General features: G+C 43.0%; 1 protein-coding gene and 1 non-coding gene across 2 annotated transcripts in view; both read right to left on the bottom strand.

Moving 5' to 3' along the window:
* LOC124606179 (cuticle protein 38-like) overlaps window positions 1-14,930 on the bottom strand; it is a 57,799-nt gene extending 42,869 nt beyond the window's left edge. Inside the window, exons 1-2 of the mRNA XM_047138146.1 lie at window positions 14,919-14,930; window positions 12,747-12,995 (exon numbers count right to left, since the gene is read on the bottom strand). Coding sequence (XP_046994102.1) covers window positions 12,747-12,995; window positions 14,919-14,930 — 261 coding nt within the window. The remainder of the gene's footprint in view (window positions 1-12,746; window positions 12,996-14,918) is intronic.
* Window positions 14,931-16,609: 1,679 nt separating this feature from the next.
* Trnat-ugu lies at window positions 16,610-16,684 on the bottom strand. The gene has a single exon. It is a non-coding gene; the product is annotated as a tRNA-Thr (tRNA).
* Between the last annotated feature and the right edge of the window lie 2,255 nt (window positions 16,685-18,939).

An 18,939-nucleotide genomic window follows, 5' to 3' on the forward strand; every position in this document is an offset into this window, starting at 1 on the left:
TGAGTTTTTTATTACAGAGGCCAGTCGGCTCTCTGACCGAACACGCTGAGCTACCCTGCCGGCATAGACCGCTCGGCTAATCCCGGGCGGCTCTTCGACAGTCGATAGAAAGCAAAAGAGACAGGTAAAAGATTTCTAAAAGACGTTTTTTCAGCTGTTCCTGTGGTGAAATATGACGTCAAACATGCAAGATCTGTTACACTATATATCTTTCAGTACACGACGGAACGTCTGATGTAAACGTAAAATTTAGAAAAATCGCCTGTGGATAGAATTAACGCAGATAAAAATTCTGCTCTGAACTGAATGAGGTACCACACGAGTACTTTCTTCAGCCAACACTATTAGACAGTCACTTAAGTTTCTGTTCGCTAAAAGTGAATCTAGAAATATTTTGAACTACCTCTTGACATACACTCGTGAACACCACCTATTACACACGATACTGTTAAGGTGCATCACAACGGCTATGGCGTGGCAAACCACATAACTCGGTTTTATACATCGTTAATCACAGTATTACAAGCAGTGAACAACAAAACCCACACATGAACACGATTAACATAAAATTCTAATTCTACAGAAGTCAATAATTACGTACAACGATGGATTTTCCAAAAGTGTAAAGAAAAAACGTGTAGAATACGAAATAGCTAACTATATGCACAGCAAAAAGCACCAAATGACTAGCGACGAATTACGCCAACAGTTGGTGTACCATGTCTGTCTGTGCCTGTTACTCCATAATGTCTTCACAAGTAAGGTAATCAAGTAATTGTTGTGTAGACCAGGAAAAACACTGCAAAATACGGATTTCACATGTTAAGCGCGCTGCCTTCTGAGCGTACGAACTAGCCCTAAGAACAAATACAATGACCATCTGCCTTAAAAACTTTGAGTCCAGACTAATTTCTAAGGAACCAATTCCTGCTATTGTATAATGTCATAAACATATAGCTCTGCCAATCACTGAAAACAGATCTTTCTTACAAGTAATAGTCAAGAGAGCATACGTAGTCTTATTTCAACGTCCCTAGATTAAAGAAAGTTTTCTAGTAAATTTTGACAATTTTCTTTGAACATTTGTCATCTTGTAGTTGCTATCAACTTTAACGATTTACATTCGTGAATGACAAGAGAGTTCCGGCATGAGGTGCCCTACATTTTCGCCACTTACATTCGTTCAGACACGCAGCAAGAGAGGGATACTCACAAGCTTGTACATGGTGTGGGAGTGTTCGTTGTCGTCTACGAGCAACTGATTCCGGTAAGCAGCAGCGGCGGGTTTATATACCCAGCAGCTTCTGGACGCGAGGCCTCGCAGAGTGACCGTTTAGCAGTCTAGGTCGGCGGGCGCAGATTGCGCAGTTGTGCTCTTGATCTCGTTCGATTTCTGCTCGCGTTCTTGAAACAAATGCACTACTCTTGGCGTGTACCGTCACCCCCGGAACGGAACAGGACGATCGCTTCATCAGAGTTCTCTGGGTGAGTTTTGGCTTAGTTATATCAGGGATACATCACAAAAAAGTATTTGAACTATAATATACTATTTTAGGTACAGCAGTGAAAAATCACTCATTTCGCCCACTGGTGGTGGGGAGTGGGTGGCGAGGGGGGGGGGGGGGGGGGAAACCAGCCTTCTGATCTCCCAACGGAATTATTTTCTTCCCCTAAGGTCAATACAGAGATGATTCCTTTGAGAGGAACGGCCGGTTTCCTTCCACGGCTCTGTCCAGTCTCAGTTCATACTCCATCTCTAATGACCTCAACGTCGGAGGATCGTTAAACGCTCATCATCTCTCTTATACTTAAATCGTGAATAATTACAAAAGGGATGAATAGTATAACTCTTATTCTCCCATGTTTTTAATTTCGTAATGTAGGTTCTATAATCCGATCGTACACTTAGTAACTCTGACGTTACCGCCTGAACAATATTTCCGTAGTGCACTTTGGAAGATCTCTAGCTCCTGTTTAAATAGCTCTGTACATAACATGAACGACTGTACTTTATCAGTGGACATAGTTTCAACCTAGTGGCAAACCCATGTGGTTAAGGCAACATATCTGTTTTTCTATCTTTACAAACACATCTGAAGAGGGAGCGCGCAGAATCGTGGTTTATGTAGAGAATGGCGGATCTTGGTGCTCGGTTCCTATCTGAGTTAACAACACAGAGCAAAATGCTTTCAGTTAATCCCGGACCGGCGGTCATTATTAAAAATATTTGAACCCCTGTTTCACTATAGCTGGAGCTGGCGCCCAGGCAAGCTGTGCGATTCGATTAATTCCTTTTGAAGTAAAAATTTTTGGGCTGAAATTAATGCAAAAGCAACTCTGTACTGCAGAGAGAATGATTGTTCAAATTTGGTCCACCAGTACATCGGACCATTGTCTAAGATATGTTTTGACTCTTTGAAAAAGCCTTGCTCCGTTTGTATTTTAAGTGTAATAATCACTTTTTTAGGGTTTTTGGAGTGCACCACTTCTATACTTTAAACTTGTCGAATGGGTTCAAGCTATGCCCGAATGTAGATAAATGAATAAGGTCAAAACGTACTTTCTTTATTCAACATTTTTTATCCGCTGTCTAGATACCACGTTTTAATTTTTTCTGGGAGGTTTCTGAGCGACGCTTCTGTATATTAAACTTGTTCGAAGCGGTTCAAACTTTGCGCGTAGTCGAATAAAGTCTAAACGATTTTTTTATCGAGTAGTTTAATTGCATTGTCGAGATACGGTGATTTACATTCGATCTAAATGTAGCACGTATAATTCGTTCCTTCGTGAACTGAATGCGCAGAAACGGTTTAAATGGAGTCAAATAACAAATGAATTCTTACCATAAAACTGAAAATTCGATTTCCAAAATCTAGCTTCATTCTCATTTTGCGTGCAAAAAGACGTTTTTTTAGAGTTCTTTATGCGCGCCACTTCTAATTTTCAGAGGTGTGCGAATCTGTTTAAATTTTCTAAAAAGGTGGACAATCTAATTAATGGTCCTCCTCCTTTTTCTTGAAAGATTTAAACGTTGCCACGATATAAGCAACACGATTCGAAAGACAATACAAAAACATATACCGGATCAGTTGTTGACCGAGTCAACAAAATCGATATCGGTTGCTATGCTATGACACACTAATGTTAAAATTACGATAGGACAAAAGTTGGGAACCAGAATGAAAAATGCTCCTATCGCAGCAAAAAAAAAAAAAAAAAAAAAAAAAAAGAGGAGAATGTATCCTAGGGAGAGCTAGGAATGTAAAAGAAGGGGACTAGCTTTCTTACTTATCTCGATGCTTCAAAGACATTTAAATAAAAACACTTTTTTATATACACGCTTTTGTACGAGTTAACCATACTTTCCCAGCTCAATGAACTCTCCTAGTCCCAACCCCTGTTACATGTAAGGTGAGGGGTGTAAGAACAAATGGACACAAATTTATGTTCGTATATAGAGTGGGATGCATCAGCAATGAGAAAGATCCGAAAGCCGTGGTGGGGAAGGGAGGGGGGGGTGCACGTACAGTATAATAGGAAGTATCCCAGAGTGGGGATGCATGCATCTTAAACTTTAATGACACGTTGTGTCATACTGCACGACAAATGTGATGGTCAGTTGCATGATGGAATGTGTCGTGTTACACAACATGACGTTACATTACATTACTTGAACCAATGCGTTATATTCCATGACTTGGGAACTAATATTAACAAGTAAACAAGCGAGAGTATGGCTAGATGTTTTGATTCACTTAAGTGTGCCAGATAAGTCGAAAAGCTAGTTCCCATCTTTTACATGTACCTTATTACATGACTGTCAACTAGATAAATCATGTTATACTTTTACTCTTTAGTTTTTGTTCCTGTGACATTTCTGTTTGACGAGAGCACTTTTACTCAGACGCTTTTAACCATGATGTGATACATGTATTCCATGTAATTTTTTATTCTGATGAAGATTGAACTAGTGGAATCGAAACCATGGTCAACCGACAAAAGTTTTGTGCAACAGATGTGGCTTTATACAGGATGTTACAAAAAGGTACGGCCAAACTTTCAGGAAACATTCCTCACACACACAAATAAAGAAAAGATGTTATGTGGACATGTGTCCAGAAATGCTTAATTTCCATGTTAGAGCTCATTGTAGTTCCGTCAGTATGTACTGTACTTCCTCGATTCACCGCCAGTTGGCCCAATTGAAGGAAGGTAATGTTGACTTCGGTACTTGTGTTGACATGCGACTCATTGCTCTACAGTACTAGCATCAAACAGGCATTGTTGGTGATGTCTTGATTGGGCCCCATGTTCTTCCACCTACGTTCAATGGAGCACGTTATCATGATTTCATACGGGATACTCTACCTGTGCTGCTAGAACATGTGCCTTTACAAGTACGACACAACATGTGGTTCAAGCACGATGGAGCTCCTGCACATTTCAGTTGAAGTGTTCGTACGCTTCTCAACAACAGATTCGGTGACCGATGGATTGGTAGAGGCGGACCAATTCCATGGCCTCCACGCTCTCCTGACCTCAACCCTCTTGACTTTCATTTATGGGAGCATTTGAAAGCTCTTGTCTACGCAAACAAATGTAGAAACTCTTCGTGCTCGTATTGTGGACGGCTGTGATACAATACGCCATTCTCCAGGGCTGCATCAGCGCATCAGGGATTCCATGCGACGGAGGGTGGATGCATGTATCCTCGCTAACGGAGGACATTTTGAACATTTCCTGTAACAACGTGTTTGAAGTCACGCTGGTACGTTCTGTTGCTGTGTGTTTCCATTCCATGATTAATGAGATTTGAAGAGAGGTAATAAAATGAGCTCTAACGTTTTAAAGTAAGCGTTTCCGGACACACGTCCACATAACATATTTTCTTTCTTTGTGTGTGAGGAATGTTTCCTGAAAGTTTGGCCGTACCTTTTTGTAACACCCTGTATACATCCTGCAATTAAATAGAGTACGGTTGCTGGATCACAGCCAATCAAAACGTATAAATTTCATGTACACATGTAATCAACAGTATATACGACTCCTTTGGTTGAATTGTAGTCCAGATTCACAATCTACTTTCCTGTGGAAGTGACTGTTTCATTAGTTTCATGCACCGACGAGAGAAAAAATGCAGCCTCGTTTCTTTTCGTTTGACACGAAACAAGACAGAAGTCATCTTAAAATCCGAAATGACAGTTTACAGTTTCTCGCTTCCTGCTTGGCAAAAATTCCGGAGGAATTTCCTTCTTGTTCTTTCCAGTGACCCTATGAGGGTTAGCCCATTTTCAAGAAGACACTTTCCTAAACGATAACTGCTATAATAGTTGTCCATTGTTACATTCCTGTGAGTGCCCTTGATTGGTTCAACTAATCTTTTCACAATATCCATAGGCTCGTTAGATGCAAGATATGGTCCAGGATAGTGTCTGCTGCAGTGTACTTCAAAGTTACAAATGTCTTGCTGTCGCACAATGCACACATGTTCAAACCATACTTGGCAGGCTTATCGAGCTTGTACCGTACAAAATCACAACGTCCACGAAACCGAACAAGCATTTCATCTTCGATTCTGAACTCTCCTGGGCTGGAATTACTTCTGCAGTTGTTCAGAAATGCAAAGTGGAGATCACCAATGGCAGCCATTTTGTCCATTGGAAGTCGCTCTTTTCTCGTTGAGGTATCATCAAATTTCAGCGTCCGGAGAAAGAACAGAAAGCGCTTCTAGCTAAATGCTGCCCTGACAATAATCATCCCTGTGCCATTTGATGCCCACAGCTCTAATACGTTTGTCCCTACCCCTTTTTGTACACTAATGAAAAACAGTGCTCCTAAGAGAGACATAATTTCAGGAGGAGACGTATTTCTGCAGTGTAAGTCTCTCGCGTAATTCACGGATGAACAATTGTTGTTTATATATTTATTGGTGTTCGCAACAACATCGATTGCCTCAGGATCAAAAAAATTGAGAAAACGTTCAATTTCAGTTCTAGCTCCTGTAGCGTTTTGGACCAGGTAAGACACTGATTTTATTATTACGTTGTGTTTTACATGGTACCACTGACGCGCACTCATCACTTGGTAGCTGATTCACTTCATTCCCGCCGTTCAGATTCACTGGCATAATCTGCAGCATCGATTATTTCTGCTTCATCATCGCTGTAAAAGAAGTTAGCGTAATCCTCTTCGTCAGGTGATTCCAGAAGAAGTCGCTCAATTTCGTCTGGCGCCAATCCTTCTTTAGGTACGGACCTTCAAGACAATAGGAAAATATTAATCTTTAGTAACTAAATAATCATACCCTCAAAGTGTTTTTGTAAAATATAGCTTCTGATCTTCAAAACATTCAGCAGAGATTACACCACATTTAGTTACATCACCGGGCGCGTGCGGTAGTCAGGGCCACCTAATTGTAGTTGACCACTTCACAGATCAGTCATGGCTATTATGAACGGTCTTACAACGCGACAATAGTGAAAATTGTCGACTGACAATGTCATCGAAGCATATATATCACTACTGTTGTGTACATGGCGCGCTAATTCAATTACGGAAAGAAAACTGAGTTGGCGGTACTGTACGCCGCCACACGCCAGCCGCAGGGATAATCATGCTTCCATTTTGCTGAACTGTGTTCTCAAAATAAGTAAAATTTGCTGATCTTTTTGGTATTGCTGTTGTAACGGCCAGCAGTGTATTTATTTTCCACAGTAGCGAATTTTAATTTTCATTCATCAGGTTATCACAGTCCTCATGAAAACTCTGCTGTTTATCCAAAGTCCAAGTAGCCTGCGATCTCATCTTACTGAGGGCCCGGTGACAAGACGACGACCCTGGCTGCCGACATTAGCGGGAGGACGATTGGTGAAAAGCGGCAGCGCCTTCGGAAGGGACGGGCACGCTATCAACAAGGACGGCAAGCAACTCTAGCGCTTGCGGCGCACAACCACCAGGAGGACGAAACACTGTGTCGGCGACAGGAACGTGGCTAGGGATGCTAGGCGCAAACGGCCGATGGTGCGACCGACCAGAGGGAGGGAGGAGAAGATAAAACCGCGGTGCCGGCTCCCCGTCAGTCAGTTCATCAGCGTATCTGATGATGGCAACGCGATCATTTGTCGACATATTGTGGGTGTTGCACGCTAACGTCCAGCAGCTCACTCGTGAACTATTTCGACTTCCTTAGTTGTGTTAATAATTAGCATGTCAGCTCCTTGCTGAAAGTCCACAAAATAACTCCCTATCATATGAACAACTTTAAATGGTTGCTTATTGCCAGTTGTTGCTATGGTGTTCATTACATCATCAGAAACAAAATATTTCCTCATCTTTGCTCTTTTCTGAATAACGGACTTCTTTTAGAGTTAACAGTTTTTCTACCACTTCCTTTTCTTTAATTATTCATATTTTTGTACCGACAATGAGAAGACGAAATAGACAGGCTACAAAACGATAGTAGCGAGAAGAATTGTATAATATCTATGTCCAGTATACCTAATTCCTGTAACGCATTCTGCACTTACCCAAGTTAGTATGAAGAAGTCATAGGAGTTACTTCTCATCCATCTACTGCGCTTCGCAGCTCTTACATTAGACATCATTGGACACAGAGTTTTTGTTATGTGAAAGTCTTGTTCACATACCACCTAACGAACCAGAAAACATTATCTATATAATGCTGGAGCTTAGCCCCTTATGCGTGATAACCCTTCAAGTAAGGATAGAACTGCGTAATGAATTACACGAGGATAGGCAATAGACGTAGATTGAATTGTCAAAAGACCTATGAACAGATGGTAGAGGCATTACATACTACAAAATGAAACATGCAGGAACAAGAACAAAGGTACGAGGTGACGACGGAAAACGTGTCTGCTCAGACAGCACAAGAAAATACCAAAGTGCAAAATTTAGAAAGAGAAACTGAAGAAGAAATGTGATCTTAAGTGAAAATATGAATTCATGCGCAAATATGTCGTATACATAGGAGAAAGATGGGGGAAAGTTCCAAGAAGATACACTAATAGGTTAAATCAATGGTGAACAACGATAATGCACGTTACTCTACAAGAATTGCGCACGGACGAGTTTCCCGCGTCTGAGCAGTCACAGAGCAGCCTGTACGGAATACCTTGTCGGAGCTACAAGTACCTGGCGTCATGCCTGAGCATACATAAGTTTCATAATTTCCCAATACTGAGTTAAGTGACTGCTTACGTTTACTACAGTAGCACAGACGTTTGTGGGACCAATAAACCTTCAGTCACAGATTTCATTTAATGCCTCATAAGGTCATAATTTTCATCACAACAGCTCAAATGGCTCTGAGCACTATGGGACTTGACTGCTGAGGTCATCAGTCCCCTAGAACTTAGAACTACTTAAACCTAACTAACCTAAGGACATCACACACATCCATGCCTGATGCAGGATTCGAACCTGCGACCGTAGCGGTCGCGCGGTTCCAGACTGTAGCGCCTAGAACCGCTCGGCCACTCCGGCCGGCTTTCTTCATAACGGTTGTAGTAGTCCTTGGTCAAATGGTTTTCCGACATCAAGAAGTAGTGTATCTGCCTGACTACCTTGATCTATGGATTTCAGTGTGCTCTATGGGAAAACTGCGACGTGAGTTTCGCATGTCCGATGTAACAGGAATTCATGTTGGCTGGCGTGGAGTTTTCACTCGGTTCCAGATACCATGTTAGTTTGATTTCAAAATGTTTTTGACAGCAAACAAATGTCAAATACAACTGTTAACCACAGTTGTTTGTTCGAGTGATCTGTGGTATATTATCGTTTAAGAGGGGCCAAAATAGCCGAAAATTCCGTATAGAAACTGATGAGCCGACTCTTGAGTAACGTTTAGTTGTAGCGATTTCAGCTGTAACGCAACACCACTGACACAATTATCTACATTGTCGAATCACATTACTGTTATCACCAGTCAAATGCCCAAAATCCGCATTTTGCAGCGCGGACTGCTGCGAGACGTGCAGGAAGAGTCAGTGAGGTTCTGAATGGTACCCACATGGATCTGGAGCCATGCCGACTCCACTTACGTGACCAGCTGCGCTAGGTTTCTCGGCTGAGCATCCGTGGCGCGAACACCCCAATCGAGGTGGTCCAGCAGATTGTAGATTGGATTTAAATCCGATGACTTTGCTGCCCAAGACATTACTGTAAAGTCATCCTCGAGCCCTTCGAACCACGCCATTACACTGCGAGCAGTGAGACAAATCACGGTGTCCTGCTGGTGGATACCATCGTGCCGAGGAAAAACCAACTGCATGTATGGGTGGATGCATGCTTTAGCTGACCCACTCTGCTTTCCAGAATGACGAAGTCACCCAAGGAACGCCACAAAAACATTCCCCAGACAATAAAGGCCCTCCCCCAGGCCTGGACCCTCCCAACGTAGCACCGTGTTTACTTTCAGGCGTTTTATGTCAATTGAGCATAAAACTCGATTTATCTGTAAACGCCACCTGCCGCCACTCGGTGGCCGTCTGGTTCCGATACTGCCGTCGTAATTGCAGCCTTCGTCGCAAAGAACAGTGGTAAGCAAGGGTGGATGAATGAGGTGCCTGCTATAGAGGACCACAGGGAGCAACGTCTGGCGAAAGGTCTTTTAGGAGACACAGTTTGTAGCCCCTTGATACATATACGTGGTCAGCTATTCAGCCGTACACATCTACACGGCCTTCTTTAACTCCTGTCATTTATGACATGTGGTGCACCATAGTTGCCCCGGCGCCGGTTTTAGATAGCCCCATTTTGTCACGGCTGGTGTACTTTAATCCGCTTCAGAAATGATTCCAGCCCTGGCCAAAAAGTCAGTCATCATGTGCTTTTGGACGTCAGATAAATTACTCCGTTTCCGCATTACGACAACGATTGCAGCTGAGCGGAGTGGCTGGGCGGTTAGAGGCGCCATGTCACTGATAGCGCGGCCCATCCTGCCGGAGGTTCGAGTCCTCCCTCGGGCATGGGTGTGTGTGTTGTTCTTGGTTCAGTTAAAGTAGCAGACCTCAGTAGTTTAGTCCCATAGGAATTCACACACATTTGCCGACGATTGCAGGATTCATCCGCGTCCTCCTGACACGCTTCAATACCTTCCACTGCTACTGCTGCAACTCTGCGTCTGTGAGTGCTTATTGCACGTTGACGTAGAACATAGGTCGTGGTCACCTTAATGTGACTGGATCGTGGAAATTAGTTGGAAAGTCTTGTTTAAGCATTAAATTAAACACCTGTGTTATATCCCTTATTATACATAACTCAGAATCCACTCTCTCTCTCTCTCTCTCTCTCTCTCTCTCTCTCTCTCTCCCTTTCTCTGTGCCTGTTGTGTGTGTGTGTGTGTGTGTGTGTGTGTGTGTGTGTGTGTGTGTGTGGGTGTGGGTGGGTGAGTGGGTGGGTGCCCATGTGCGTGAGTGTGCGCGTGTGCGTATGTGCGCCCGTGTGGGCGTGTGTTCGCGCGCACGGGCGCATCCGCGCGCGCGCGCGCGCGCGCGTGTGTGTGTGTGTGTGTGTGTGCGTGTGTGTGTGTGTGTGTTGCTGTTGTTGTTGTTGTTGTGGCTGTATGCGTGACAGTGTGTGTGTTATCGTGAATTAAGAGAGAAACCATTTGTTAAAAGCTAATCAGTAATACTTTTACCTCTATTACATACAATTTCCGATGTTATTGAAAGGTTATTTGTACTGATAACAGTACTTACGTTGACAAAAATACGTAATTCTCCTTGATATGTAGCAAACAGAAAGTCATCTATACGGGGTGCATCACAAGTAACAGCGACAAATAACTTAGGTGAAGCTATGCGATAACGGAAGAAAAACTTCCCAGTTAACTTGCGTCTGCAGAAGAGTCGTTTACGCAGAGATTGCCATTGGTGGGTACCAGCCGCCACTGGCTTCATTCATCGTCAGTACCGTTATGCTTCACTCGTTGCGTACTTGAAGCAGTCCGTGATGTGATGTTATTTGCAAAAATGAACATCACCGAGAAAGGGTGTGGAGTTGAAGTCAGGCCGTACGTACTGGACGGATAGAATGGATTCAGTGCGCAGTCATATCGGTCACGTCATATATCTGCGAAGTGTTATGTATAGCCACAGTGGAGCCGTATAACAACTGAGAGAATGCAGACAGGAATTTCATGGATGGTAGAGCTGACGGTAATAAGTCGCAAGCTGTATGTTTGCTTCGAAAAAAATAATGATCGATGACAGGCTGAAAGTCGTAGATTTCCATACACCCCTCCGACAGCAGGGAGGCTTCGCATGTGTGAAACGAGAAGGAAAACCAGCACGCATCTTACCTGAAGTACTTTCTTTATCTTTTTTATGGGCTTGCGGAACGTTCCCATACAGCCATCTCAGTTGTGGGATGCCAATTATGACGATACGAACGTAAGGACAATACAACATCCAGTGCCTGAGCAGAGAAAATCTCGACTCGGCCGGGAATCGAACCCGGGCCCCTTTGGTTTGCAGTCTGCCGCGCTCCCGAAGTTGAAGATGTTTAACAATCACTTAAACGCCTTCTGGAAATACGACAAGAACAATACCGACACATATTTCTGTACTGAGTCACACTACTGGTACTGTACGGGGAATTTTACAACGCTATTCGGTCTATCTATACCATCTCCATGACGTTCCATATTTTAGTCATAGGACCTTTGGTCCTCGAGAGCCTCTTTTTTTCAGTGGATGAAAAAACTGTCTGCAGCCAACCATTCTTTTACAAGTAACATTTTATTAAAACACGAATCGAGATTCAGAGTAATGGTGTATTTAACTTCCATAATACACATTCTTTGGATTGACGTAAACCTAAATGTTGTTCGTGACTCACCACGACAGCAACACTTCTCGGTGAAGGTGTGATTTGGTGATCCTCTCATTAGGCCATATATTCTTCCAAAACAGCTTGATGGATAAGGATTCCTTTTGTTTCTACGGCAGTGTCTTTTAGGACTGCTGCAGAACGTTCCTCTTTCACAAGTTTGAGGAATGTGGTACTCCGAATGGGAGCGAACCGCATATCGTTGTTGATGTAAGAAAACATCCAACGTGTAAATATGATTCAAGATGGATAAGTTGAACCGTACTTTTGCCCCAAAGATCAGCTCACCTTAATCCTCTGGACTTTTCTGGCCGGAAACTTCTAGAAAGCGAATTGTACAGCATTCCCATTGAAACCGTTGAAGAACTGCAGCAAAAAACCACGCAACCTTCTCTTACGATTTGGGGCTATTTGGAAGAAGTCGTAGCTCTTTGCACAGACGAGTACAATATTGCATCCATTGTTAGGACGACACGTAGAATAGCTCTTTAAACATCTACGAGTGTACAATAAAATGCAACACGCATCGTACTGAAGTAGTAAAGTGTTTCTTGTTAAGGCAGCGAATGGGTGAAACTGGAGATAAGTTACATGAGTACTTATCAGAAAACGTTAGATTTCGAATATATTTGTACTAACCAGGGAAAAGTTTGATGCGTACACAACCATAATCTAAGTGTGGGTGAATGATGATTAACGTTGCCATTTTATGCATAAGAATGAACTTGCTGTCCATTATTGACGCCAGTAACGAATTACGTATGATAGGTGATGGTGTAATTTTGAAGACACTTATTGTAATAAATACTCCACTTTATTGTCGACAAGACACAAGTTAGATTTTAGTGATATTTGAGGATAGGAGCAGCGACAGCAGGTGCAGCGTAGGCTACTGGTGCATGGATGGCGGGGGCGGCGTAGGCTACGGGGGCGGCGGCGACGGCGGGGGCGGCCAGGAGGCGGGCAGTCTGCGACACGCGGTACGTGTTGGCGTACGAGGAGGCGGCGGGCGCCACGGCCACGGGGGCGTGGGCCACGGCAACGGCGGGGGCGGCCACGGCAGGTGCTACGGCGACGGCGGGGGCGGCGTAGCCTCCCAGGTAGCCGGCGTGGGCGGCGGCCACGGCGCACATCAGGATCACCTGCAAGTACCACCATATGAAGTCACTTTAAAAAAAAAAAATGGTTCAAATGGCTCTGAGCACTATGGGACTTAACTGCTGTGGTCATCAGTCCCCTAGAACTACTTAAACCTAACTAACCTAAGGACATCACAAACATCCATGCCCGAGGCAGGATTCGAACCTGCGACCGTAGCGGTCGTGCGGTTCCAGACTGTAGCACCTAGAACCGCTCGGCCACCCTGGCCGGCCCACGTTTTACAACTATATACGATAATATTTACTGTGTTGTCAAGCTGACCATACAGTTAATACAACAGGTCACACTCCTAGAGGTCGCAAATGAGACGCATTAGAGAAAGTTTCACGTAGAAAAATACGTCCAGAAATTTACCTACATCTTTCGTAAGGAAAAGTAAAACCGTATCTTTTTTATCTCACTAGAGTACTATTCTTTGTTTTGTAGTAAATAACAGAAACATGTCGTTATGATGACTGCCACATTCGTTCCACAAACTGTATATACTGAGAGAGTTAGCACACTCTGTCAGAACTAGTTAGTGTACGTCGAATTTACGAAACAAAGAACATCAAGTGGACATAACATATAAACGCTCAGTGTGAAGGGAAAGAATGAAAATTATAATTTCACCTCCCATCGACAACGACGATATTATTGTTTAAACTCTAGCTCAAGTTCAAGCTTAGGAAAGATAAATTAGGAAATCGCCTGTGTCCTATAAAAGTAACCGTTAGTTGCCTTTTATAATTAAAAGGAACAATGAAAATACTAAATGCCCAGATGAGATTCTTAACCACCATCCTCTCAAGTAGGAATCCTGCATCTTAGCATTGCACCATGTCACATGTCACATGTGTGGTTGAGTTATATCACGAAAATTAACAATGTGAGTCCTTCGTTACCAGACAAAAGTTCTTACGCAGAACCTTAATTACAGACTTCGCAAGTGTGCGACAGGAACTGTAAATAACCTACTTGAAGCAATAGAACTGATTTTCTTGCATAAAAATACTTAAAACATTCAGTTTCTTAAAACATTTCTTATCATTCCATGGTTAATTTATGGGTAGTTGTTGGATTTGTTGTACTCCTTACTGCACTCGGTTCAAACGATTTCGTCTCCTCCAGATGTTTCTTAAAGAGATTCCAAAGGGACAGATTACATGTACTTGTTCTAACGTACAGTGCAGGATTGCTGAGAATCATAGAACTGGAAACCTTTAGTAAATATGTCTGATGATTTCGCTTCACTATACGTTTAAGTTGTAAGTAAATTGTAAAAACCGTTTTACTTTTGGAAGATTTCTATTCATTTATGTACATGATTACGAGAAGGAGACATGAACTGATGTTACCTTTTGTTTGAGTAGTCACTGACTGACATAAAGCTATTTCTTTCTATGCCTATTACTCCATAATGTGTTTAGAAATAATGTAAATAAGTTCAAATGGTTCAAATGGCTCTGAGCACTATGGGACTTAACTTCTGAGGTCACCAGTCCCCTAGAACTTAGAACTACTTAAACCTAACTAACCTAAGGACATCACACACATCCATGCCCTAGGCAGGATTCGAACCTGCGACCGTAGCGGTCGCGCGGTTCCAGACTGTAGCGTCTAGAACCGCTCGGCCACCTCGGCCGGGTAAATGAGTAATAGTTTTATAAACCGAAAAAACACTGCACAATACAGAGACCAAGACAGCTTATCCTGTCTTATTTCAGACTTCCCGAGTGTAGAAATCTTACTAGTCTATTATTGACGGTTCTCTTGCAACATCTGTCAGCTTGTAGTTGCTATCAGCTGTAACTTCCTACATTCATCCACTACAAAAAAGTTCCAGAAATCGTATGTTCAGCTGACCTACAGTTTCATTACCCCCACATTCGTTCAGACACGCAGCAAGAGAGAGGGATACTCACAAGCTTGTACATGGTGTGGGAGTGTCGGTTGTCGTCTGCGAGCAACTGGTGCCGCTAGCTGCAGCGGCGGACTTATATAGCGCGTAGCCGGTGGACTGAGGCCTCGCCGTGTGACCATTTAGCAGTCTAGATCGGCAGGCACAGATTGCGCACTCGTGCTCTTGATCTCGTTTTACTTCTGCTCGCGTTCTCGAGACAAACGCACTGCTCTTGAGGTGTACTATCACCACTGCAACAGAACATGACTATCAGCCCATCAGAATTCTCTGATGGAGTGTTACTTTAAATGTATGGGGAATAGACTTTGTACTACAATCTGCATTGTTAGGTAGTGCTGTGGTAAATATGTCGACTCGCCCTCGGGAGGACCAGGATTCTGACGCCCAGTCAGAATTAGGTTCCCCAAAATCGTTTAAATCTGATAGTCGTTAAACGCTTATTTCTTTCCTTTTGCTGCATTGTCAAGTATCACACTTAAATCACGCATGGTTATAGAAGGAATGAACACAGTCTACTACTCCTGTTTCATAATGTACCTTCTGTAATCCAGTCGGACACTTAGTAGCCCACTGCTCTGCGAGTTTCTGGAACACATTTTCAGATGGTTCTGTGCGTAGTACGAAGAACAACACGAAACTGTCGAGATATTTTCAGTCTAGTGTCAAAACCGTGCAGATAAGGTAGAGGATCTGTTTTCAATTAAACATTACAGAAAAGGACCAAAGAGTGATTTTACTGACCCAATAAAAGTGCTCTGCATAGCCAATAATAAAACTATTTGAAAAGACAATAGTCTCGTTTAAAAAAAAAACTCACATAGCTGAACTTACATCTAAGAACCTGCAGAGTATTATCCTGAATTATAGGATTCAGTCCATGTCTATTACACAACAGTGTGAATACATGTTTCTTGGAATTTGGAGTTCAACATAGCGAGACAGGATCAGTGAAACTATTTTCTGCGTCTTTCTCAAGAACCTACTTCGGATACCGACACGAACGTGCGTCCTGAAAAAAAGTACACTCCCTGACTCCTACTCTGCCAACTTCATTTAGCCGTACTGAAATGAACTTCGGTATTGGTTAGTGCTATTGATAAATCATGGTTCTCCTGTTTAAGAAATCCGTCTTTGCTTTAGTTATTTTGAAACCTAGCTTGACGAATCCTAACAAATCTAACAATCTACACTGATCTGATAAATCATCAGATTTGCCAATATTTCTTAGGCAATAAAACCATTTGACCGCTTTCTTGCCGTCGGGGTGGCCGAGCGGTTCTAGGCGCTACAGTCTGGAACCGCGCGACCGTTGCGGTCGCAGGTTCGAATCCTGCCTCGGGCATGGATGTGTGTGATGTCCTTAGGTTAGTTAGGTTTAAGTAGTTCTAAGTTATAGGGGACTGTGACCACAGAAGTTAATCCCATAGTGCTCAGAGCAATTTGAACCACTTTCTTTTTCTTTTGTCAACACGATTTTTGCCTGGTTTGATGACATCTGCTTTCTCTTCCTGTGTTGTGCTAATCTTGTTATCCCTCTGCAACTACCATATCATACATATTCTAGTGTTTTCTTTATACAATTTGTATCTCATGCAGCGTCAACATCAGTTTAACAATGAAATGATAATTACATCAAGACTCTAAGATGTCGACAGGCGTTGATATACATCAACCGGGACAGTTGAAAACGTGTGCCCCGACCGGGACTCGAACCCGGGATCTCCTGCTTACATGGCAGACGCTCTATCCATGTGAGCCACCAAGGGCAAAGTTGATAGTGCGACTGCAGGGACTTATCCCTTGCACACTCCCCGTGAGACCCACATTTCCACCTTAATGTCCACACACTACATTCGTAGTGCCCTGCCCAATACACTCATTACTCGCGGCAGACAATCTTGTCGAGTCCCGTAAGAGTTCGGGCAATGCGTGTGCATCCAGCACAGAATAAGATGGTCAGTGGCCGGTTAGCCTTAACTATATGAAGATGGTATCTGTTCTTTCGGACATGTATGTTCTTTCGGCCATGGTAAAAGCTGTTGAGACACTGTTTACGCCAGTGAAGTCGATATACATAAGTTCCCCAACCTTCTCTAACTTTAGCTTAATACTAGAATCTAAGGAACCTTCTTGGGAGTTATTAATTCAGAAAATTGGAAATTTGTGGTAAGGTCTTATGGGACCAATCTGCTAAGGTCATCGATCCCTAAGCCTACACGCTACTTAATGTAACTTAAACTAACTTACACTATGGACAACACACACAGCCATGCCCGATGGAGGACTCGAACCTCCAACGGGGGGAGTCGCACGGACCGTGACAAGGCGCCCAAGACCACGCGGCTTCCCCGCGCGCTAATCCAGAGACATCGTTTTCCTAATGTACTCTCTCAGAACTAAAAAATTAAACACACAGGCGAACGTTAAGTATACGCTTCAACAGAGGCTGTCAAAGTATTTCCGGCCATGTTCATAAAATTCCAGGTCACTGAAGTGATGCTGCGCCACTGTATCAACACAGAATTCTCCGCTTTCGTCAATTTTTAAACATGCATTCCTGAGGAGACGGACATGAGCGAATATCTGCACAGCACTGAGAAAATTGCGTAGCAAATTGGCAAACATAGCCCAATATCTGGCCGGAAGTCAGAAGTTTATTTTGAACAGTTTCAGTCGTATTAGTAACTGGTCCATACTCACCCACGGCCAATTAAATTATTTGCACCATTAATACAATCGTAGATTTTTTTCACAGAAGTTATCGTGTTCTGCCACCGTATCTGATTCTTCATTGAATGATCAAACCACTTCATAGTGAAGGTATTTTAAGTAACATTCATGAGCTTGTTATCGTTCTTTGTGTAAAAACAGTTTAGATTAGGCGGCTTTGGAACACTTTGTACTTTCTTCAACTGACACGTTCGAATCGCTATTCTTACTTCGAACAAAATATGAGGTAACCTAAAGGGAAGAATTATGATCAGCATCACACGTGGCTATGTGTCCGCATGATGCCACTATCTCTCTGCAAAAGTGCGGTTTCAAGGAATTTTTTTGTCATTTCCTTACAGCGGACGACTCCAGAAAATATTTATTGCTGAGAGTTTTTAGGGCATTTCTCTTTAGAACGTTAGGAGCGTCTGTCTGACTTCTGTAGTAGTGTGGGGGTGGAAATTGCATCTTGCAGGAATCACAGGGTAAAGGGTACATCTCAGATTAATGCGTTGCACAGAATGACAGAGTAGCACCCACACACTCCCAGAAAATGGCGACCCTGCCAGGATAGGTAAAATAGGCAAGCTACCAGGATAGGAAAGTGTCAGGATAGTTAGGTATGGCAGTTCGCAGCAGTAGTACTTTGAAGAATTTTCTTTCATGTATTAAATAGCTATTTGCAAAGATTGGGATCAGAATAGATACAGGCAGTGAAGAAAGCAGAATTGTAGGGAAAAGGGCGTGTGTTATAGCGTTGGAAAATTTTGCATTTTTTACGATTTTTGTGTAGCTGTTAGGACATAGGATCTTCAGGTGATACGCACAGACACAGAGTGATGCAGAGACGCAGTGTGATGCAGCATCATATAAGTTAGAATTAAGAAATAACATTTTTATTTTTCTCCCTTTGCAAGTGCACAGATGGCGATTGGAGACTGTAGCAGAGCAGACACAACATTAGCCGAGAAGTCACGACATTGTTGTTGTTTTTGGTTCAACCAACTGGTAAGTGGTCTTACAGTTTTGTAGATAGGGTTGTGTTGTGTTGAAAGAATTCCCATGTTAAGGAGAGCACAAGCCAAAAGGTTACGTGAGAGACAGCAAGTAGGAAAGATGGGGGAGAATCAACCAGATAGACAGCAAGTAAACAAGCTTATTGAGAATAGGACAGAAAGTGAACCTGAGAATAGGACAGACGGTGAATCAGAGAATAGGACAGTCGGGGAGCTGCAGAATCAGCAGGCTCATTTAGACTGGGATAAAACTGAGACAGATCAGACAGATGGGAATCGAAGGTACGAGAACAT

The sequence above is a fragment of the Schistocerca americana genome, chromosome 3 (genome assembly GCF_021461395.2).
Source record: "Schistocerca americana isolate TAMUIC-IGC-003095 chromosome 3, iqSchAmer2.1, whole genome shotgun sequence".
NCBI lineage: Eukaryota > Metazoa > Arthropoda > Insecta > Orthoptera > Acrididae > Schistocerca > Schistocerca americana.